At 53.7% G+C, this 23,375-nt stretch overlaps 3 protein-coding genes across 5 annotated transcripts; 2 read left to right on the forward strand and 1 right to left on the reverse strand.

Moving 5' to 3' along the window:
- On the forward strand, positions 381-15,192 carry KANK3 (KN motif and ankyrin repeat domains 3). 2 transcript variants are annotated; one of them, XM_003123162.4, is made up of 11 exons: positions 381-473; positions 4,691-4,752; positions 5,556-6,839; positions 6,919-7,018; positions 7,218-7,415; positions 7,526-7,610; positions 8,041-8,257; positions 13,152-13,294; positions 13,407-13,607; positions 13,693-13,791; positions 14,915-15,192. In XM_003123162.4, exons 2-11 carry the CDS (start codon positions 4,719-4,721, stop codon positions 14,981-14,983), a joined length of 2,430 nt encoding a protein of 809 aa, XP_003123210.1. In that variant the 5' UTR covers positions 381-473; positions 4,691-4,718; the 3' UTR covers positions 14,984-15,192. The 2 variants fall into 2 exon arrangements, with proteins under 2 accessions (XP_003123210.1, XP_020939551.1); XM_021083892.1 differs by having other exon boundaries at positions 456-473; positions 4,691-6,839.
- Positions 15,355-16,511, reverse strand: RPS28 (ribosomal protein S28). Of its 2 annotated transcripts, none has more exons than XM_013987364.2 (4): positions 16,355-16,511; positions 16,224-16,271; positions 15,596-15,739; positions 15,355-15,428 (listed from the first exon to the last, which is right to left on the reverse strand). In XM_013987364.2, the coding sequence occupies exons 1-3, from the start codon at positions 16,391-16,393 to the stop codon at positions 15,617-15,619; spliced, it is 210 nt and encodes a 69-aa protein (XP_013842818.1). In that variant the 5' UTR covers positions 16,394-16,511; the 3' UTR covers positions 15,355-15,428; positions 15,596-15,616.
- Positions 16,493-23,366, forward strand: NDUFA7 (NADH:ubiquinone oxidoreductase subunit A7). Its single transcript, XM_003123185.5, has 4 exons — positions 16,493-16,609; positions 17,063-17,112; positions 21,042-21,191; positions 23,149-23,366. The coding sequence occupies exons 1-4, from the start codon at positions 16,559-16,561 to the stop codon at positions 23,237-23,239; spliced, it is 342 nt and encodes a 113-aa protein (XP_003123233.2). The 5' UTR covers positions 16,493-16,558; the 3' UTR covers positions 23,240-23,366.

Below are 23,375 nucleotides of genomic sequence, written 5' to 3' on the forward strand. Positions count from 1 at the left end.
GGAATATGAACAGCATGTGCAAAGTCCCTGCGGTAGGAAAGATCCATGGTCAAGGTATCTCACGCAGACAGACATGAACATCAGTCCTTTCAGCTTCCACCCAAAGGATCTTCCAAATACACAAATCCCACCGAGTAACGCTACTGCTTAGCGTCTTCCCATGGCTCACCGTCCCCTGTGGATCAAATCCAAACCCTTTAACCCTGCGCTGGGCAGCACTTGCAGGCTGGGCTTCCTACTCCTGACCAGTCAGCCCTCAGGGACACCCACTCTAGGTTCCGCCCCTAACCACGCCCCACACTCTCGGTTCTCGGCCAGCGCGGCCCACCCTGCCTCACCATTGGAGAGCTCAGAGAGCGTCGGATGCTGGTTGGCTGATGTGGCCGTCAGTTAGGGTCAAGGCCTTGATAACCGGTACCCGAGCTTCGAGGGGGCGGGTTCGGGTGCGGGCGCGGCGGGGGCTGCGGCTTCAGGTAAAGCACCAGCTTGCGCGGCGCTGATGGGGGTCCTGGGCGGGGATCAGGGTACGCACGGGATGGGGTTTTGCGCTTCCAGCCCCTCTGCGGGCTCAGCGCGCTGCGAAGGGGCGGACGCCGTGTCCTCTGGCTGGGACCCCTCCCACACTGGGAACCCCAGGTGGGCAGCAAGCAGAGTCGGGGGGTAGTGCTCTGGATTCGGGAGGTCTCCTTCCTCCCGCCCTTCAGGATCGAAGTGGGGGGGCTTGTTCGCCCCCTAGCGCCCCAACCGACTACGGGACCCTTTCCGAGAATCGCTGCCAGACAGCTTGGGGACCTGGGTCCATACCCTAGCGCTGGACCTCAGAGTGGGGCGGGGGGAGGAGAGATTCGGAAACGGTGGTGGGGGGGGGACGGACGGCCCCCGGGCCAGCAGACAATGGGTAGCGGATGGAACCGCCCGGCGGCGTTTCCTGTAGGAAACTGCTCTGTCTCTGTGAGGCCGTCCTGAGGGGACAGGGGGGTGAGGGGGCGCTGACCTCAGTAAAACCTCCTCAGTACCTCCTCAGCCTCCATCCCCATCTCAGGGGTCTGAGAGTCCTTCCCCGACATTAAGGAGTGCCACCACCCAGAGCCTTAATCTGGGAAGACGCCCCTCCCCAGGACCGGGATACTCACTGCCCGCCGTGTCCCTCACCCCTCAGGTTTCATGATCACAGCTCCGAGTCCCAAAATAGTCCCTGGGGCGGGAGTGGGAGCGTATGGCGTCGACTCTGACGGCCTAATAAGGGGGTCTCAGGCAGAGAATCCGAATCTCGCAGTGACAGCTCGGGCAGGGAGCGGAGGCGAGGGGAGGGCAGTTGCACGCCCCCACTCGAGTGAGGCCGCAGCCGCTGCAGCCGCGGGAGTTTGGGCCTTTTCTTCTCATCAGGGACACACGCAGAGGACAGGCATGAGTGCAGCTGTGTGTGCGACCCCCTCCTGCTCCCGACCCCTCTCAGGGAGTGGAGGGCTGTTTATAGAAAGCTGTCAAGTGGAATGGCCAATGCAGAAACACTGGCGAAGCTGCCTAGGTTCATATCCTGCTTCTGCCCATGTTTGACCTTGGGTGGGTCATTAATCTCTGTGTCTCAGTCTCTCCATCTGCACAATGGGGGAAAGAATAATAAGAAAATCTACTTCAAAGAGTTTACCTAGGTGTTTTTGTTTTTGTTTTTTTGTTTTTTAAGTTAACACCCAACTGGGAGTTCCTGTTGTGGCTCAGCTTGTTAAGAACCCGACCAGTATCCATGAGGATTCAGGTTCCATCACTGGCCTCGCTCAGTGGATTAAAGGATCCAGTGTTGTCACAAGCTGTGGTGTAGGTCACAGATGTGGCTTGGATCCAGTGTTGCTGCAGCTGTGGTGTGGGCCAGCAGCTGAAGCTCCAATTCAACCCCTAGCCTGGGAACTTCCATACGCTGCAGGTGCAGCCCTAAAAAAGAAAAAGAAAAAAGTGTTAATATCCATAAATCGCTTAGAATAGAGGCAAGCTCATAGTAAATGGCAAAAGTATTGTTGTTATTTTTTTACCATTCATTTTTCAAGCCAGCCTCAGGGTCCAGCTGCTCCAGCTGATGTGGGTCTTAGGGATGGCCCACAGCTGTTTTTAGAGTTCTGAGGGTCTCAGATGGGTGTGACTAGGTCACTGGAGGAGGGGGCCGACCTCACAGAGTCACACAGACAGCTGTGTGTGAGGCAGGGCCCAGAATCTTAAGCCACAGCCCAGGTTTTTTCCATGACCCAGCTCTTCCCTGGCAGTTTCCTGAAAACAAGTCCTGAGAGGCACTGGCTGTCCTCATGCATCCAGTGTGAGGGGACGGGAAACAGCTGCTTTAGGACTGGAAGTTCCCCACTCCACCCCCTCACCCTGCCTAGGAGTGGGGTGGGGTGTTGTCAGTGACCCAGGCTGGACAGAAGTGGCCACTGGGAGGGTTCCCCAGCAGTGGATCAGAATAACTCAAGTGGGCCATTGGGTGCTCAATTGCCGGTGGCTGTTGGGCCCGCAGGTGGTCATCAGGCATGCAAGAGACCAGAATGGGTGACTGGGAAGGTTGCTAGTGGTTAGCACAGATGGGCAGTAGGTCAGGGAGAATTCAAGTCAGGTCTGGCAAGCACCTGCTGGTGGAGGGCTGGGCAGGCAAGAGTCCCCAGAAGATAAGCCGAGCCCACTCTGAGGGCTTTTCTCATAGGCAATTAACTTAATGGCTTTATGCCTTAGTTTCTTCCATCTGGCAACAGGGGAAACATCCTAAACTTGAGGGATTGTACAGAGTAGGGGTTACATTAACCAGGCAGGACATAGAGTAAGCACTTGATATATAAGCTGATTTCTCTTCCAAAAGTGTTTTTTTGTTTTTGTTTTTGTTTTTCCCAGTCCTTGACATGCAGAAGTTCCCAGGCTAGGGATCAATGGAACGCAAGCCACAGCAGTGACAATGTGGGATCCTTTACCCACTGAGCCACCAGAGAACTCCCCTGAGGGTTTTTCTTCTTCTTCTTTTTTTTTTTTTTTTTTTTTGTCTTTTAAGGCTGCACCCACAGCATATGGAGGTTCCAAGGCTAGAGGATTGAATCAGAGCTGCCAGCCTACACCACAGCACAGCAACTCAGAATCTGAGCGAGTCTGAGATCTATACCACAGCTCAAGGCAATGCCGGATCCTTAACCCACTGAGGAAGGCCAGGGGTCAAACCTTTGTCCTCATGAATACTAGTCAGATTCGTTTCTGCTGAGCCACGGCAGGAACTCCCCTGAGAGTTTTTCATGTGGGCTCCTCAAAGCCCCATCTTCCTTACCCTGTGCTTTCTGAATCAGAGTTCTAGACTCAATATTTGTCTTTGTTTCTTAAACATGACCCGATCTCCCTAAGTTTCTTAGAGCCTCTCTCATGTCACCTGAAGAGTCACTCTCCCTTTAGCCTCACACAGAGCTTCAGCTCTGAGAAGCTGAGTGCTTGTGGTTCCACTACAATCTCTTACAAGCCAAGGGCAGAGCCCTGTGGATCTCCAGTAGAGACATCCCAGGGAGAATGGTATCCATTGATTTGCATCCTTGGTGCATCTGGTTCACGACTCTCCGTCATTCCTAAATGATCTCATAAGTGTTCTCAGTGCAAATTCAGATGTACAGTTATATCTTATTTGAACTCTAAGGAAGAAAATGCAGGAAATTCTGTTTTGTTTTTGTTTTGTTTATTATTCTTCTTCTTTGATTTTTTAATTTTTTTTGACTTTACCAGGGCTGCACTCGAGGCATATGGAGGTTCCCAGGCTAGGGGTCTAATCGGAGCTGTAGCCGCCGGCCTAGACCACAGCCACAGCAACGTGGGATCCGAGCCACATCTGTGACCTACACCACAGCTCACAGCAATGCCAGATCCTTAACCCACTGAGCAAGGCCAAAGATCAAACTCAAAGCCTCATGGTTCCTAGTCAGATTTGTTAACAACTGAGCCATGAAGGGAACTCCTGTTTTGTTTTTTAACATGCACAATCTGACCAGATGAGTTTTTAACATTCCCAGGAAGGGCTCTCATCTCTTGCCTTCCTCTTGAATGTTCCCAGTCCACCCCTATGAGCATTGATTCCCAATTTTCCCCAGGGACTGACTGACAGAAAGAAAACTCAGCAGGTCTGGAATGCAACTCGCCTGTGCTCCCACCCCCAGCTACTCTTTCCTCTCTTCTTCTTTCAATGCCCTTCCCAGCAGGCTGAGTGAGGCCCAGCACATGAGGGGCCCACATTCATTCATTCCAAACTTTTTTTTTTTTTTTTTTTTTTTTTTGCTTTTCAGGGATGCACCCGCAGCATATAGAGGTTCCCAGGCTAGGGGTCCAATCAGAGCTACAGCTGCCAGCCTCAGCCACAGCCACATAGGATGTGAGCCTCATCTGCAACCTGCACCACAGCTCATGGCAATGCCGGATCCTTAACCCACTGATCGAGGCCAGGGATTGAACCTGCAACTTCATGGTTACTCTAGTTGGATTCATTTCCGCTGAGCCACAATGGGACTCCTGTTTCCAGTCCACTTGAGGGAGGAGGGAGGAGAAGGCTTGTGGAGGGGGTGGGTGTGTTGGTGGAGAAGTGCTCTTGGGTCTGTTTACTTGCTCAGAGTCCAGACTGACTGTAGACACACAGCCAGAGGGACAGGTCCCAGCCCCCACCCTCACCCCCTCTGGGGACTTTTTTCAGGGTGTGCCTGGTGGCTACTTCAGGAAACATGGCCAAGTTTGCCTTGAATCAGAACCTGCCTGGTAAGTGTGCAAAATGGGAATCGTGTGTGTACAGATCCACACTTGGTGCCCGGGTGCAGAAACAGCCCTGCAGTTCCCTCCTTGGCACAGTGGCCAGAGGGTCCTTTATAAAGGGGATAATGTTGTGGCCCTGCCTAAAATCTGCCTCTGGTGCCCTATTACAGGTGGAATAAAAAACTCCAACTCCCAGGTGGCCCAGAAGGTTCCCCACAGTCTGACCCAAGCCCACCTCTCCGCTGTTCCTTCCTTCATGCTGCTCTAGACAGCCTCGCCTCCAACTCGCTGTTACTCAAGCCCACCCTGCTCATTCCAACCCAGGACCTTTGTATGGGCTGTTTTCTTTTAGCAACGTTCCATCCCCAGCTGGTGTTTCCTCCTCCTCATTTAGGGCTCCACTTATAAGTACCCTTCGCAGGAAATCTGCTCTAACAGTTATTCTCTATTTCATCTTGTGGTTATTATTAATGCCCTAAGCACCGTTTGGAAGGATTGTGTTTATTTATCTGTCTCCCACAAGAGGGCAGGGATGCTTGTCTTGTTCACTGCTATGTACATAACGCCTAGGAAAGTACTTGATACATAGGACGAGCTCACTCAACGCGTGATTGTACGACTTTTGCGGGTGCAGAGGGGCGTTTAAGCATCAGGTGTGCAATGGCAGGTGTGCATGGTTTGGTGCAGGTGGAGTCCTGCAGGCATGCCGTTGGATGGAGTAGGGCTGGGGAGGGAAACGCGCTCCGTTTGTCCAGTCTCTCCGGGTCTCCCCCACCTGACTCCACTCCACGCCCCTGTCATGCCCACAGACCTGGGCGGCCCTCGCCTATGCCCCGGTGAGACTGGGGGCGCCCGCAGCCCGAGCTCGCCCTACTCGGTGGAGACGCCCTATGGTTTCCACCTGGACCTGGATTTCCTCAAGTACGTGGAGGAGCTGGAGCGCGGCCCTACAGCCCGCCGAGTCCCGGGCCCCCCACCAGCTCGCCGCCCTCGCGCGCCCCGGGGTGGCCTCGCAGGTGCGCGCAGCCCAGGTGCCTGGACCTCCAGCGAGTCCCTGGCCAGTGACGATGGCGGACCGTCGGGCGCACTCTCCCCAGGAGCGCCCTCAGGGCTACAGCTGACACCGCTGTCGCCGCGCGCGCCGGTGCGCAACCCGCGCGTCGAGCACACGCTCCTGGAGACCAGCAGGCGGTTGGAGCTGGCGCAGGCTCACGCGCACGAAGGCGCACCCAGCCTGGCCCGCGCGGTCCCGCGCAGCCCCCTTGGGTCGGGCCACAGCAGCCCCGCCCTCAACCCGGCCCTCGCCTCTCCCGGCCCTGCGCAGCTGCAGCTGGTGCGAGAGCAGATGGCCGCGGCCCTGCGGCGCCTGCGTGAGCTCGAGGACCAGGCGCGCGCGCTGCCCGCGCTGCAGGAGCAGGTGCGCGCGCTGCGCGCCGAGAAAGCGCGGTTGCTGGCTGCGCGCCGGCAGCCCGAGCCCGACGGGGAGGCCGAGGCGCGCCCGGACAAACTTGCTCAGCTGCGGCGACTCACTGAGCGCCTGGCCACCTCTGAGCGCGGCGTTCGGGCCAGGGCCAGCCCCGGGGCTGAAGACCCCGACGGGTCGGCTTCTAGGCGCAGCGAGGGTGCGTTGCAGGTCCTGGACGGGGCGCCCCAGATGCGAGAGGAGGGCACCCAGACAGTGCGGGAGACCCAAGAGGCGGGAGCCCAGGTGGTGTGGGAGACCCAGGAGACCGGCGTGGAGGCAGTTCCGGAGACCCTCGAGGCAGAAGCGTGGGTGACGGAGGCTCTGCTGGGGCTGCCCGTGGCCACCGAGCGCGAGCTGGAGCTGCTGCGCGCCAGCCTGGAGCATCAGCGCGAGGTCAGCGAGCTCCTGCGGGGCCGGCTGTGTGAGCTGGAGGAGGCCCGCGAGGCTGCCGAGGAGGCAGAGGCGGCGGCGGCGGCGGCCCGGCCCCAGCCGCACGAGGCTGCCACCCAGACCCCGTGGGCTTGTGTGGAGAAGGCCACGCAGACCGACGTCCCCGTGGAGGTCCATGCCCCGATGCAGGAGAACCCCCCGGGACCCACGGATGGGGACAGGGCCGTGGCGCCCGCGGGTAAGTCCTCGTCCCTCGCTGAGCCCTGACTTGCTGGCGCCCCAGCTTGAACTCAGTACCCTCGTCTGATTTCCGCCAGGCACCCTCAAATCCATTATGAAGAGAAAAGATGGTACACCTGGAGCCCAAACCAGCCCTGGACCCAAGAGCCTGCAGTTTGTTGGGGTCCTCAACGGAGAGTGAGCACCTTCCCCCTCCCCATGGCAGCATCTGCGGGGACGTGGACAGGGGTTTGAATCCCAGCTCTGCCCCTCGCTCACAACTTAGTCTTGGCAAGCCTCAGGGTCCTCATTTGTGAAATTAGGACAGCCACTCCATCAGGACTCCAGAATGAGCCCATAAAGGAGGCTCAGCAGACGCCTCCCACCCTGCCCCCAGGTATGAGAGCTCATCCAGCGAGGGCGACAGCGGCAGCGAGGACGGCGCAACTGAGCCCCAGAGGAGCAGTTCCTCCAGCTCAGGCGATGACAGTGGTGGGGGATCCGACTCTGGGACCCCTGGCCCTCCCAGCGGCGAGGAGGCCCGAGATCCGGAGCCCGAGGCGGAGCCCGAGCCTCAGCCGGTTGCCCAGGGGAGGTGAGCAGAGCCAGGGACACGGAATGGGGACAACTGCTCTCTTTCCCGTCTTCCCAGCTCCCCATCCCGACCCCTCCTGAGCCTCTTCCCTGTCTCGGTCTCCTCGGTAGGTGCGAGCTGAGCCCGCGTTTGAGGGAGGCTTGCGCAGCACTGCACCGGCACCTGACCCGGCCCCGCGGAGGCGCCCGCGACGGCGTGAGTGTAGGGAGAGCCCTTCGCAGAAGTCGTAGGCCCGCTGTTCTGAAGCCCGTCTAGGGAAGCGCATTAGGTTCCCTAGAGCTGGGGGTGGGGGTGGAGTTCCGTCAATTCCCACCAGGGCTCTCCATGGATCCCAGGCTCTCCAAAGTGATCTAATTTCCCAAAAGGGATCCATCCAAGCCCCAGCCCCACTCCAGGACTCCCCAAAGGCAAGTGCTCACCGTCTTCCTTCTCACCAGATTCTCCCACAGGCTCTTCCTTAGAAGAGCCCGGTACCTACACTAACTGTACTCCCTCCTGAAAGGGGTGCGGCCCCATGGGCCCATGCCCCCCCATCAGAACCCCTGTCTGGGTTACCAGCCCTGCTTCCTACAGCCTCCCTACCAACGTGTCTCCCCCCACTTCCCACCCGCCACCATCCTGGCAGGGCGCAGCTCGCCTGGTGGCCCAGGAGTGGTTTCGAGTGTCCAGCCAGCGGCGCTCTCAGTCGGAGCCTGTGGCCCAGGTGCTGGGCGCAGTGGCACGCATGGGACCAGAGCTGCTGGAGCACGTGGTGAACCTGGCAGATGGCAACGGGAACACAGCCCTGCACTACAGCGTGTCCCATGGGAACCTGGCCATCGCGAGCTTGCTGCTGGATACAGGTCAGCATTGAGGAGGGTTGGGGAGGGCACCAGCGAACAGGGAGCCACGGAAGGGAGAATCTGGGCAGGTCTTGGCTGGGAGGGCCAGGAGAAGGATGCAGCAAAGGGCTGGCCAAGCAGAGGCTATCGCTGGCCCTTCCTTGTAGGTAATATGACCCATTGTGGATAGATTGACCCCTCCCAGCTCTGAGCTCTGTCCTGGCCCAACTATCACTTTGCAGGGGGAGGGTATTCTGGGCTTTGGGATCAGGTAGACCTAAATTTAGGGGAATGGCTTCATTTTGTGAGCTTTAGTTTTCTCATCTGTGAACCAGGGAATGTCCTGGGGCAATCATGATAATACACATAGGCAGTGCCAGGCACGCAGGTAGGTCAGTGGTTCCCATGGCCTTTGTCCCTGAATTTCCAGCCCTGGCGCTCACCTTGTTCCAGAGCTCTAATATCCATCCACTGCCTCTCCAGCCACAAGGGGAGGTACTCACTGGTCAGGGCTGTGACTACCTTCCGGGCTGTGGCACAGGCCCACAGTCCTCCACTACTGGGTCCTGCATTGTCTCCAAGACACACATTTCTATCACCTGCCTCACTGTTTCCCCCTCTGGAGCAGAAATATAGACATATCAGAGTTCCCATTATGGCTCAGTGGAAACAAATCCGACTAGTATCCACGAGGATGTGGGTTCGATCCCTGGCCATGCTTAGTGGGTTCAGGGATCCCGTGTTGCTGTGGGGTAGGCTGGCAGCTAAAGCTTCGATCTGACCCCCAGCCTGAAACTTCTGTATATTACAGGTGCAGCCTGAAAAAGCAAAAAAAAAAAAAAGAAAGAAAGAAGAGAAATATACACATTCTAGTGTTGCTGAAATGTGTATTGAGGGACTTCCAGGAACCAATGCAGCACCAGGATGGGGGTGGGCCAGCCACAGACAGCTGCTTTCTCCATGCCATGGGACTCAGTGGAGGGGACAGTGGAGAGTAGACAAACTGATGGCTCACCAAGAGCTCTCCTGGGTGTTCTCCTTCAGGGTCGGCCCTTCCAGGCTTCTCACTCTCACTGCGGACTGAGGCAGGTCCCACTGTCCCCATCCCCCAAGCCACCCCCTAAACATACAGATCTGTCCCATCCCTGCAGGTATTGGGGATGGGGGAGTGAGGGGGTGGGGGAAGGCCACAGCTGCTCTGGGTTGGACAGGGAGCTGGGGCTTGGGAGGAGGGGACAATGCATGAAGTCAAAAGATATTTCCTGGGCAGCTCCTGTCTTAAAGGGGGCTGAGGACTGGGGCTGCTGCAGGTGGCAAAACAGTCATTTTGGTTACAAGAGGCCCAAAGCTCCTTGAACCCCTTTATTCCCAGTATGTGAACCCCTCCCTTGGCTCCGACTTTCCAGATCTTGCCATGGGCCTTCTGGTTCTCACATGGGTCAGTCCTTCCACCCCTACCTTCTTGCTGCCATATCAGTCTCGCCCTCCCCTCCTCTAGGACGTGGAGCTCTCGGTGCACCCCCACATAGGGGCTGTTTCCTCTGAGCTCCCAGGAATGAAAGGCCTGGACATGACTGTGTCCTCCTTGCTCTTTATCTCTACCTCCAGATGAAATCCCTTGCTCTCTAGGTCCCACCTTGGAGCCTCTTATTGATCAGACCACTCCCCTCTCCAGCCTTTGACTTCTCCCTCTGACCTCACCAGTCTTCATTTCTTGGAGAAATGGCCAGTTCCTGGTCAGGTCTTCTCTCCAGCTTAATCCCCACCAACGTCAATCTCCTGATGGATGATCCTTCCCACTTCCTGCCTGGTTTCTCAGTTACTTGACCTGCTCCTTTCCCTGCACCTTGACTTCGGCCCTACTTCAGCCTTACACTTGTAAAGTCACCCCAAGACCTTGATGTCAACATTAACTATGGCCCCTCCATAATCTCACTTCCTAGCACTCTTCTCTGAACTCTCACCTCCCAACATCTCAGCTCACTGTCTCCTGCTGCCTGACTCCCACAAGCCTTGGGCTTCTTGGGACCATTCCCCATTGCTCCCACCCCATCTCCCTGCTTTGCCTCCTTGCTCATCCTCTGGCTGGTCATTAACTACCCCTTTAAGTACCCTTTCAAACTCCTCCCCGTGCCCCCCACCTCACCTCACCCTACTTGCCAGGCAGGCTCCAGTTTGGTACACAGTAGACCTTCAAGTGTTTGTTGAGTGAATGAATGAATGCGCTTTCATAATTACCAAGTAAACAAAATAACTTCGAATAGGGGTGAGGACCATGACAAAAACAAGGGAGGGAATCAAGAAAACAGGGTGACCCATGGAGTTTCCTAGTGGCTCAGTGTGTTAAGGATTTGGCAGTTGTCACTGCTGTGGCTGGAGCTTGATCCCTGGCCTGGGAAATTCCACATGCTATGGGGGCAGCCAAAAAAACAAGATCAAAAACCAAAGTAATCCTTTAGCTTAGGAAGGGCCCAGGGAAAGGACAAGGGGAGGGAGGGGGGAGATAGGTTGGTTCCCTTCTTAGCTGTGGAGACCCCACTTCATACCCCAAGCCCTCCATGGGGGTCATAGAAGCTTGTGGAAAGAATGGACACTTAGACAGCAGGCCACACAACACATCCTTAACTCTTGACTTAACCCTTTTACTCCTCCAGCTCATTGTCTCAAATCCCATCACTAGGGCACCCACTCCATGAGCATGGTCCACTCCTTTTCCCAAACTTCTCCACTCCATTATCTCCCCAAACCGTCCCCAGCCTTGTGGAGCTTTCAGAATGGCAGGGTAAACAAGCATTCAACATATTTGTGAATGAGGTCTGACCAGAGGTAGGGATTTTGCTGTAAGGGAGAGGGCCAGGATGGTAACAGAACTGACCCCAGAGGAAACAGAGCTGATGTCTGCATTCAGTCCTGAAGGAAGGGCAGCAGTAACCAGGCTCTTAGATTCCTAGGGCTGCTATAACCAAGCACAAGCTACCACAGTGCAGGTGGTCTAAAAAACAGAAATTCATTTCTTTGTAGTTTAGGAGGCTGTTAAGTCCAAAATCAAGGTGTTGCCAGGGCTGGTTCCTTCTTGGGAGCTCAGTGAATCTGTTCCATGCCTTTCTCCAAATATCTAGCGATTGCCAGCAATCCTTAGCATTTTGTGGCTTATGGTAGCTTGTCTTCTCTGCCTTTAGCATATGTTTCTTCTGAGGATACCAATCCTACGGGATTAGGGCCTACAGTAAGGACCTCACTATGGTTTGCAAGGACTCTTATTTCCAATTTAGGCCACATTCACAGGTTCTGGGTGTTAGGAACTCAGCATGTCTTTTTTCTGGGGAGGGGGGACAGACACAATTTAATCTGTAACATAGGCTTAGAGGATAAAGAAGGGAGAACTCCAGGCGAAGGATCAGAAGTTAGGCAACAAAGCCTCAGTCTGTGGTGGATGTATTTCAGGTGCAAAGGAAGTTGTTTTTTTTTGTTTTTTTTTGTTTTTTTTTTTTCTTTTTTCTTTTTAGGGCCACACCCCTGGCATATGGAAGTTCCCAGGCTAGGGGTAGAAATGGAGCTACAGCTTCTGGCCTGTGCTACAGCCCAACCCTGGATTGGTGCTGTGTGTCTTTGACCTACATCACAGCTCATGGCAATGCCAGATCCTTAACCCACTGAGTGAGGTCAGAGATCAAACCTGTGTCCTCATGGATAGTAGTTGGGTTCATTACTGCTGAGCCACAGCAGGAACTCCGAAGGTTTTTCTTTGCAGGGGTAGGGGGGCAAACCCATGGCACATGGAGGTTCCCAGGTTAGGGGTTGAATTGGAGCTGTAGCTGCTGGCCTACACCATAGCCACAGCAATGCCAGATCTGAGGTGTATCTGCAACCTACACCACAGCTCACAGCAACACCAGATCCTTAACCCACTAAGTGAGGCCGGGGATAGAACTTGTGTCCTCATGGATGCTAGTCAGATCCGTTTCTGCTGAGCTATGATGGGCACTCCACTGGAGGTTTATTTTTAAATGGCCATACCAGTGACATAGGGAAGTTCCCAGGTCAGGAACTGAATCCAAGCCACAGATAGAATGCACGCCTTCACAGCAATCCAAGCTGTTGCCATAGTTGGATTCTTAACCCACTGTGCCACAGCAGGAACTCCCAAAGGAGGGTTTTAAATAGATGGTGGGACCAAACTTCTTTTACTGCTTCTGGCTGTTGCATGGAAACTGGAGTGGACTTGGACACCAAGGGAACCCAGCTGGCAGTTTTATGGGGGTGGGGGAGCAACAATGGTGGCTTGCTAGCTGTGAAAATAGAAACATCTATTTACCTAGCAGCTACTAGGTGCCAGGTATTGCTTTAGCTACTGGGGGGATACAGCAGTGAATAGAACCAAGCCCCCAAACCAGTTTAAAATATGGAGGTGAGTTAACTCTTCAGGAACACAAGGTTTGAGCAGACCCTTGAATGTAGGTATGAGCCATGTGACTCTTGGGCAGAGGCTTGTAGGCAGTGGAACAATAAATTCATGACCCAGGAGTTCCCGTCGTGGCGCAGTGGTTAACGAATCCGACTAGGAACCATGAGGTTGCGGGTTCGGTCCCTGCCCTTGCTCAGTGGGTTAACGATCCGGCGTTGCCGTGAGCTGTGGTGTAGGTTGCAGACGCGGCTCGGATCCTGCGTTGCTGTGGCTCTGGCATAGGCCGGTGGCTACAGCTCCGATTCAACCCCTAGCCTGGGAATCTCCATATGCCGCCGAAGCAGACCAAGAAATAGCAAAAAAATAAATAAATAAATAAAAATAAATTCATGACCCAGTGACCACCCTGGCTAAGTAGATGACACACCTGAGGTTTGGTGGGAGGTGAGGATAGGTTGGGCTGGGGATGTCTGCTTCTTGGTTGACTGTCACCCCCTTTCTCTCCCCCAGGGGTCTGCAAGATTGACCACCAGAATCGAGCTGGCTACTCGGCCGTCATGCTGGCTGCACTCACCTCTGTGGGCCGAGAGGAGGACATGGCTGTGGTCCAGAGACTCTTCCGCATGGGCAATGTCAATGCCAAGGCCAGCCAGGTGTGTAGACACCTCATCCCTTGCTCTGAACCCAGGGGTCATATCCATTTCTGAAGCCAAAATGTCTGTGACCACAGAGCCCAAACCAGCACTGTCCCCTTTTCCACTCCAGACCGGACAGACAGCCCTCATGCTGGCCATCAGCCATGGCCGCCAGGACATGGTAGCAGCCCTGCTAGCGTGTGGGGCAGACGTCAATGCACAGGATGCTGATGGGGCCACGGCACTGATGTGTGCCAGTGAGTATGGGCGCCTGGACACTGTCCGGATGCTGCTGGCCCAGCCAGGCTGTGATCCTGCTCTCCTGGACAACGTGAGCCACCATGGGGTTGGTTTGGGGATAGTGGGGTAGCCATGCCTCTAGGTTCAGGGACCAGACTACTCCTCTCATCCCTCAGGAGGGCACCAGTGCCCTGGCCATTGCCCTGGAGGCAGAACAGGATGAGGTGGCTGCTCTGCTGCATGCCCATCTGAGCTCAAGCCAGCCCAGTCCGCTGGTGAGTATAGTCCCCAGTCCCAACTAAGTTTCCAGGCCGCACAGCTCAAGGATACCAAGTGTGCCCCATGACGGTGGCTTTTCTTCCCACACCCCCATGGGGAACACAGGGGTGGGGAATCTGGGTCTGAGTTCCATGTGGCTGGGATTTGATGTTCAACCTGCAGAACACCCAAGGGTAGGTACACCTTCACTTCAAAGGTCATCAGTCTGAGGCTCTAGAGGTGACATGACCCAAGGTCAGTGTAGAGCCGTTAGATCTAGCTCAGACTGTCCTGTCAGAGGACTCCTGTTACTGCACCAAGGATGATCATAGCAAAGGTATAAGGGATCTTTAAGGAGTTCCCATGAAGTCTCAGCAACCCAACTAGTACCTGTGAGGACACAGGTTAGATCCCTGGCCTTGCTCAGTGGGTTAGGGATCCAGCACTGCTGTGAGCTGTAGTGTAGGTCATAAATACATCTCAGATCTGGTGTTGCTGGGCTGTGGTACAGGCCGGCAGCTGCAGCTCCGAATCGCCCCCCTAGCCTGGAAACTCCCATATGCTGTGGGTGTGGCCCTAAAAGAAAAGACAAAAGAATAAGGGATCCTCTGGAGTTAGGTATGGCAGGGGAGGAAGATGCAGACTCAGCTGCAAGTCAGAGCTTCAGAGTTGGAGACAATGGGTTTGCCAGAAAGCAGGCAGGAAGGGCTGGTCTGGGAGCAAAGCGCTCTGTCCCCAAGGGGAGAAGCTTATATTCAAAAAGCAAGTGCCAGGATCTTCTCAGCACCTTCATAATTAAAATTCATCCAGTCACTAAGGATAACCTGACCCCCTTGCTGTACAGTGGGAAAATAAAAAAAATTATAAAAAAAAATATTCATCCAGTCAGCCTACCCATCCTGCACTCTCCTGTAGCGATGTGGGGAAGGAGCCATGGAGGTCAAGTGCCTCTTACAGGTCAGAGGGGACAGAGATGGGATTCAAACTCAGGCAGCCTAGTTCTGCCATAAAAGGTGGGATTCCTGCTTAGGCAGGATCAGTGTAGAGAGGCAAGATCTCCATTAGACTAAGCATCCCTGAATCTAACGGAACTGAAAGCCACAACGAAATGACAACTCCCACCCACCTCTCTCTCACCAGTTGTCCCCTGACTCCCCCATGGCCATGCCTGGTGAAGAAGGAGGTAGCGACACTGGAGAAGACCCCTGACTCACTGACTGGTCTGACACACTGGACCTGGGACTGGGAGAAAAGATCTTTCCCTCTCCCACCTCAGCCTCTGGGCCCAGCAGGGGGCAGGGTCCACCTGAAGGGGCTCACTTTGAACTCTCCAGGGTGGGATGGGAGCTGAGGAGTGACAGAGCCCCTAGTCCACCCACTCCTCCAGCCTTCTTCCCTAATAAAACATTCCTAATGCAGCTTGTCTTGTTTTGGAGATACAGACACATGGTTCTCCCTCCTCAAAAGACAACACCTTGTCAGGGAAGACATCCCCCTTCCAGAGTGCAGTGGGCCAGTGACCACTTCTGGGACCCACAAGAGTTTTATATGCCCAGTGACAACCCAGACAAAACCCCAAATTTACATACAATATAAACACTTTATTAACGGCAGATCATGATGGGCCAAATGGTCGATCCAGATATCCAGGACCCTGTAAACAAAGTCCGTGTGAGATGCTGACAGCAACCCCCCCTCCCCCGCCCCAAATCTCAGCTGACCCTTTTTACACACCCCACCACCAAGAGGCCCTCATCCATGGGCTTGGCCAAACCTCCCTCCCACCAGACAATAGTCTACCAGGGACCTGCTGCTTCCCACCTGCACTCACCAGCCACAACTTCAGCGCAGCCTCCGAGCCTCTCGCTCTGACTCCAAAAGGGTGAGCACATCACCCTCACGAACAGGGCCTTTCACGTTTCGGATGATGGAACGACTCGTATCGTCCATGAATTCTACCCGCACCTACAGGGCACGGGGAGACCAGAAGTCAGGGTTAGCCACGAATAAGCACTGTGGGATAAGCAGCCGATTTGGATTCAGAAAACGTGTCTGCCTAGAGACTCTTAAAAAGGAGACTGAGGCTTGGAAGCACGGACCGGCCAGAAGAGAAACCGAGACGTGCAATGAACAGCTCTCAAGAGCCAGAAACAACCAGGAGGAACAACTAACGTTCTTGGACCGCGGATGGGAACGCAAGCATTAGGAAATGGAGCCACAGTGGTAGTTGGGATAGATTGAACCAGTACGTCAGGGCCCTAGGAATGAGATTGACGGAGCCCAGATCCAATAAACAGGGTGAAGACTCGGAGCCTCTGTGAGCCATGGGGAAAAGGGTACGTATAGTTCTCAGATACCAGGGTACAGAACCTGGGGCACAGGAGTAACCATCCGAGGCTCAGATTCCAGCCCCCCACCCCACCCCCGCCCTGCCGTCTCCCCCGCTCACCTGCGTGCACTGTCCCTGCGAACCTGTCCTGCCCAGAACCTTGGTAACCTGCGGAGAGGCTGGGATCAGATCTGGCCCACCCAGTTCCCCTACTCCCTTACCCAGGCCCCCAAATCCGTGCACCCCCTCACCCTGGCGAGCTTGATGGGCTGCACACGGCTCGTGTCCATGATGGCGGCGCGGCGGTGGTCTGGCGGAGAGGAGTCACGTGCCTCGGGAAGAACTTTTATAGGACGTCAAGGCCCCGCCCACTCTCGCTATCGCGAGGCCATACGCCATGTTCCCAGCAGTCCTAGCGTAGAGACGTCACCGGCGCCCTTCAGCGCGGGTGGAAGATGGCGTCCGCTACTCGTGTCATCCAGCTGCTGCGGAACTGGGCATCCGGGGTGCGCGGGGCGGGAGTGGCTGCCCTGGGGGGCTGTGGGTTCCGTGCGCCCTGGATCCGCTCTCGCTACTCACCTCTTTCCTAGTACCTCTGGGACTGAGGCTATTTAGTGCCGAGTTTCCTCTAAGCCGGGACCCCTCGCTCAGCCCGGAACCCCTAACGCGTGACGCCCTCAGTCGGGGCACACCCACCTCCACCCCCAGCCCTTGGCCTTCTCTTGGCTGGGATCTCACTCACTCCTGCGACCTCCCTAGGCTTATATTTTTTTAGCCTTGGATCTTGTGGTCCCGGCTCCCCCTTTTCTCTTTACTTTCAGGGCCCACATCCTTGTCGCCAAATGCCCATCTTCCGCCTTCCCTTTATTTGTCCAGCTCTAGACTTGCCCCTGTTCGCCGGCCTTCTCCTTTTCTAGGGTACCCTGCAGGCTGATATGCTTCCTCTCTTTCTCCCACAGCGAGACTTACAGGCGAAGCTGCAGCTGCGTTACCAGGAGATCTCCAAGCGGTGAGCAAGCCCCGCTCGCTGCCCAGACTCCAATCCTGTCGTTCCTCCATCAAAAACAAAACCCGTGTTCTTTTAGACGCTGAAACGCTGGGCCTAAATCCTGCCTCCAGCTCCATAGCCGGCTCATGGAAGGAGAGATGTGCCTTTAATCTTGCTGGACTATGTCAGAGAATGCCGCTCTTGGAATACCCAGAATGGGCGTGGATTCTGAGTAGGAATTATCAGTGAGATTTGCAGTCCTCAGTGTGGTCCTGCTATTTGGTGTTAACATCCCCAAGCTACAGATGAAAATGTTCGCGTCTAGGAGGGACTAAGTCATTAGCTTAAAATCACTCGAAAACCAGAAAGTTACAGTGGGGATTAGAACCTAGAAATGTCTGGATTTGAAACTCTTTTGATTTTGAGTCCAAAAATTACTTGACATTTACAAGACCCGCATTTACAAATCTCAGCCCTTGGGGAGATCAGTGTGAACAAGAAAAGCTCTTCTGGTTTCTTTCATGGAGCTCATATCCTAGGGAGAGGGAGAAACAACATAGGGAAATAAACACACCAAGTTAAAACAAAAACAAAACAGTTTTCTAGAATGCTCTGAAGACAAGACAAAATGAATAAGGTGAGTGGTAGCTACCTCAGGTCAGGTGGTCAGGAAAGGTCTCAGGTGTTGACATTTGAGCCACCAGAAATGCCGAAGGATAGTTAAAAAACATTCTGGGCAGAAGGAGCAGAAATGCCAAGGCCGTGAAGCCTGACAGAGCCAGGAGCCAGAGTAGAACAGAGGGTAGTGAGGCTAAAACTGAGGAATGGGGGTAGCAGTGTTTATGAGCTGCAGTGAAAGAGGGTTAGCATGAGGGAAAGAGCAATAGGATTAAAATAACCAAATCTGTGAATCTCTGCATGTCGTGACTACTTCCAGATATCAAAAGTTTTATTATTTTTTTTCTTTTTAATTTTTTTTTATTACTCAAATGAATTTATCACATCTGTAGTTGTATAATGATCAATAACAATCTGATTTCACAGGATTTCCATCCCACAGCCCAAGCACATCCCCCCCACCCCCCAAACTGTCTCCTCCGGAGACCATAAGTTTTTCATTGTCTGTGAGTCAGCATCTGTTCTGCAAAGAAGTTCAGTCTGTCCTTTTTTTTCAGATTCCACCTGTCAGTGAAAGCATTTGATGTTGGTGTCTCATTGGATGGCTAACTTCACTTAGCATGATAGTTTCTAGGTCCATCCATGTTGCAAAAAATGCTGGTATTTCGTTCTTTTTAATGGCTGAGTAATATTCCATTGTGTATATGTACCACATCTTGATCCACTCCTCTGTCAATGGGCATTTAGGTTGTTTCCATGTCTTGGCTATTGTAAATAGTGCTGCAATGACCATCGGAGTACATGTGTCTTTGCGAGTTGTGGTTTTCTCTGGGTAGATGCCCAGGAGTGGGATTGCTGGATCAAATGGTAGTTGTATGTTTAGTTTTCTGAGGAATCTCCATACTGCTTTCCACAGTGGTTGCACCAGTTTACAATCCCACCAACAGTGTACTAGTGTTCCTTTTTCTCCACACCCTCTCCAGCACTTACTGTTTGTAGACTTTTGGATGATGGCCATTCTGGCAGATATCGAAAGTTTTAAATTGTTTTTCTATCCAGGGTAGTTTGTGGCCCGGTTGAGAAAACAGGTTTTGTAAAATTTTCAACTTTTTTAAGGATAATAGCACCCCCAAGTGATTCATTTGGGCCTTTCCATGGGGCACTGGCTCTTTCTTTTTCTTTCTGTCTGTCTCTCTCAAGGGCTACAACTGCGGCATTTGGAAGTTCCCTAGCTAGGGGTCAAATCTGAGCTACAGCTGCTGGCCTATACCACAGCCATGGCAACTCTTGGGGTCCGAGCTGAGTCTGCAACCTCCACCACGGCTCACAGCAACAGCAGATCTTTAACCCACTGAGTGAGGCCGGGGATGGAACCTGTGTCCTCTTAGATGCTAGTTGGGTTCGTTACTGCTGAGCCACAATGGGAACTCCCTCCTTTTTCTTTATACAGCTGCACTTGGGGCATATAGAAGTTCCCAGGCTAGGGGTCGAATCATAGCTGCAGCTGAGGCTTATGGTGCAGCCATAGCAACAGAGGATCTGAGCCACATCTGACCTATGCCACAGCTTGCAGCAATGCTGGATCCTTCCCTCACTGGGTGAGGGATCTAACCAGCATCCTCAGAGAGACAACATTGGGTCCTTAACCCACTGAGCCACTGGTTTTTAAAAGGGATGGTCTCTGCACTCCAGGAGTTAGGCAGATTCGAACTTCAACACAGAATATTGCTCGCCTTCCTTCCTTCGTTTCTTTTGATATTTTCATATTAAGTTTTTATCCGTTTAAACTTTATCTGTTTTGTTTTTTTTTTTCTTTGATGCAATGACTATCACTTGTTTTAAGAAAAACTTAAATCCTGGCAAAGTGGTTATCAGAAGAAAGCTGGTTAAAAACACAGTTGAAAAGGGAGTTCTCTTATGGCGCAGCAGGTTAAGGATCCAGCCTTGTCACTGCAGTGGCTTTGGTGCTGCCGTGGCGTGGGCACGATCCCTGGCCTGGGAACTAACTTCCACCATGCCATGGATGCAGCCCAAAACAAAACAAAAACACAGTTGAATTGAAACCTGATCTTTTTTTATGATTTTTCTCTTTTCTGTCCTCCCTAACTGCACCGGTTTCCATGGAAGCTCATCTTTTGTTAGTGATTTTTTTACTTTGTTTCCTTTTTTGGCCACCTAGCTGCATATGGAGTTCCTGAGCCAGAGATCAGATCTAAGCCTCAGTTGCTACCTAAGTCTCAGTTGCATGCTGAGCTGCAGCTGCAGCAACACCAGATCCTTAATCCACTGTGCCTGGCTGGGGATCAAACCTGCATCCTAGCGATCCCAGAATGCTGCTGACCCTGTGGTGCCACAGTGGTATCTCCTGGTTTTTTTTGTTGTTAGTGGGGTTAGCCATTCATTTTCTGGCCTCAAACTTTGTACATTGACCCAAGGGTTTAGCCTGAGCCGGGACAGAGCTGTGTTCCCGCCCTCTGGCGACAGCAGCCACGAGGTGGCAGCCGAGACCTCAGATAAAGTGCCTTTTTTTTTTTTTTTTTTTTTTGCTTTTTAGGGTAGAACCTGCAGCATATGGAAGTTACCAGGCAAGGGGTCCAATTGGAGCTACAGCTGCTGGCCTACACCACAGCCACGGCAACGCCAGATCAGAGCCACATCTGCGACCTATACAGCTCAGGGCAATGCCCGATCCTTGACCTACTGAGCGAGGCCAGGGATCGAACCTGCATCCTCATGGATCCTCGTTGGGTTCGTTAGCTGCCGAGCCACAACGGGAACTCCTAGTGCTTTTTGAGTAATGAGCCTTGATCCCAGCAGAAGTCTCCAGAAAGTTCTGGAGATAACTAGAAACCCAGAGGCTCATAGCCTGGTCTTTGGGGATGAAGCTCCTCAGAATGAGCTAAGTCTGGGGCTGTTGCCCAGGTGCTTGCTGACCAGGACTCCTTGATAGGTTGTGAGGAGAGTCCCAGACTTCGGCCTCTTCATTTCCTGAGAACTTGCAGGTGGAATTGGGGCCAACTGCCGAGCTCTGGGCCATGGCAGGGTGAGAAGAGGCGTGCCCTCATGAAAGGGTCCTCCCTACCTGCCACATTTAGGGCAGGTGAGGGACCTGTTGGAGCGGCAGGCCCAGGCCTTGCTGTCCATCGCCTTCACTTTCAATGCAGGGGCCAACCCTCTTTCTGAGTCCTGGTCCTTCCCCAGGTATATACCCATAGAGCTGTAGCAGGGATACCCCTCATTTCATGACTGAGGTCACGGGCCCATGCTGCAGCCTAGCCAGGCAATGAGAATGACTGTCACTTTGCTTCAGTGCCCATGTTCTTTTTCCTCAGAACTCAGCCTCCTCCCAAGCTCCCCGTGGGCCCCAGCCACAAACTCTCCAATAATTACTACTGCACTCGCGATGGCCGCCGGGAAGCCATGCCGCCCTCCATCGTCATGTCCTCACAGAAGGTGCTGGCATCGGGCAAGCCAGCAGAGAGGTAAGGACACCAACGCCCCTCCTGCGACCAGGCCTTTCTCTTGCGTGTGCTTTTCAAGGTCCTAGGTCTGTTGAGTGTCAACAGTGGCAGGAAATGTGCTGCTGGGGGCTTTTCATCTGAGAGCTCTTTGAATTCCCACGCACCCTGGGGTGGGTTTCCTGCAAAGAAGAGGAAGCTCCAAGGGCCCTTCCAGGGCCTTGGAGGAAGTCTAGGCATTGTTGTTTTTATATTTTGTGTTCCTCTTAGAGAACTGTATAAACCTCAGGCTCCTCAAAGCCCACTTTGGTCCCTGGCTCAGGCACTGTTTCTTAATTAAATAGGAATAATAATGGTATTTACTTTAGAGAGTTACCATAGACTGGGTGGCTTATAAACAACAGAAAATTGTTTCTGAGGTTCTGGAGGCTGGGAAGTCCAAAATCAAGGTGCCTGCAGATTCAGTGTCTGGTGAGGGCCCTTTCCTAGTTTATAGGTGGTATCTTGCCAAGTCCTCACATGCTGGAAGAGCAAGGGGTCTCTAGGGTCTCTTATAAGGGCACTGACCCCATTCAGGCAGCTCTGTCTGCATGATTTAATTAGTCGCCTCCCCCTTGGGTCATAGGATTGGGGCGCAGGATGTCCGTATACAGATTTGGAGGGAACACAAACATGCAGTCTATAGCAGAGCCATCATGTCATCCTCATAATTCATATTCGTAAGCTCTTAGAATGAAGTCAGTGCCATATCTGCCTCTCAATAATTCCTTACGTTAGGCAGTAATGGCCCCTGTTGCAGAAGATATTGAGAGACAGAGAGGCCAAATGACCTGCCTGGATCACACAGCCACTGAGTAGCAGTTTCAAACCAGTTTGTCCAGCCCCCCAGTGGTGTCTGGGCTCTACAGCTGATTCACTGTGTGGGCTTGGGCAGTCTGTTGGCCTTCTCGAGCCTCAGCTTCTTCATCTGTAAGATGGGACTGGTGGGCTTGCAGTGTGACGAGATCTATCAGGTGATGGGGCTGGGTCAGCTGTGTGATTAGAACTCGGTCAGCCGTCCAGGTTGCCATCTTCAGAGTTACCAGAGTCCAGCCTCACACTGTGGCAAGCTGCCCTACTCCCCCACGCTCCCCTACCCACCCCAGGATGTCTGCATTTCCTCAGGAGGCTGCCTTCTGCTTCTTCCGCCTCTTTCAGGCTCCTGGGAGGATGGGAGGGCCTGGAACCCCTGCACATGGAAGTTCCCAGGCTAGGGGTCAAATTGGAGCTGTAGCTGCCAGCCTACACCACAGCCACAGCAACGCTGGATCCCCTTAACCCATTGAACAGGGCCAGGGAAGGAGTGCGCTACCTCATGGATACTACTGCGGTTCATTACCGCTGAGCCACAACGGGAACTCTCTTTTCTCCTGTCTTGCTTACAGTGTGTGCAGGCCTTAGGCCCCGGGAAACGGGGTGGGTACCTGCCTGGGATTTGCTGGTACAGTGTTTCCTTGGGGCTCACCCTGGGCCAACCCTGGGCCAAAGGGCATATTTTTTTAATTGCATATTGACCCAGTCCGATTAGACTGAGGATGGTGGGGCCTGATCTCATTAGCACTGTGCCTAATGCCATACAGTGCACAGTGCCTGCCACGTAGCAGGTGCTCAGTACCTGAGGGAAGAAGGAAGCAGGGGACATGTGTCTCCTGATTGCTTGGCTCTTTTGCCAGTGTCCTCTTCTGGGGCGGCTGGGGTTCGGTGTGAGTGGGAAGGGGTGCTGGAGGAGGAGCCCTGCTATTCTCCCTTGTTCTGGGCCCAGGAGCCAGAGCAGGCTGAATGGGGGTCTGGGCATTCTGTAACAACCCTGCACTTGGGCCTCCAGATCCGTGGTTTCAGCAGATGTGGTCCTGCTGTGGGCAGGGGGCTGGGTCTCCCTCAGCGTCTTCCACACTGTTCTCTGGAAACCTGGGCCTAACTCAGGTCTTTTTGCGTCTTCCAGCTCAGCTGTGGCAGAGACTGAGAAGAAAGCTGTGACGCCGGCTCCTCCCATAAAGAGGTGGGAGTTGTCCAAGGATCAGCCATACCTGTGACACTGCCCTGGGGCACCTGGCTAAGCCCTCAGGGCCACCAGAATGCTTCTCACTCCTTGGACTCCTTGGATTCCCTCTGGGGAGAATGTGACCTAATTTATAAAAATATATATATTGTGCTCTCCAGTATAGCTTC

Source organism: Sus scrofa, chromosome 2, assembly GCF_000003025.6.
Source record: "Sus scrofa isolate TJ Tabasco breed Duroc chromosome 2, Sscrofa11.1, whole genome shotgun sequence".
NCBI classification, from domain to species: Eukaryota; Metazoa; Chordata; class Mammalia; order Artiodactyla; family Suidae; genus Sus; species Sus scrofa.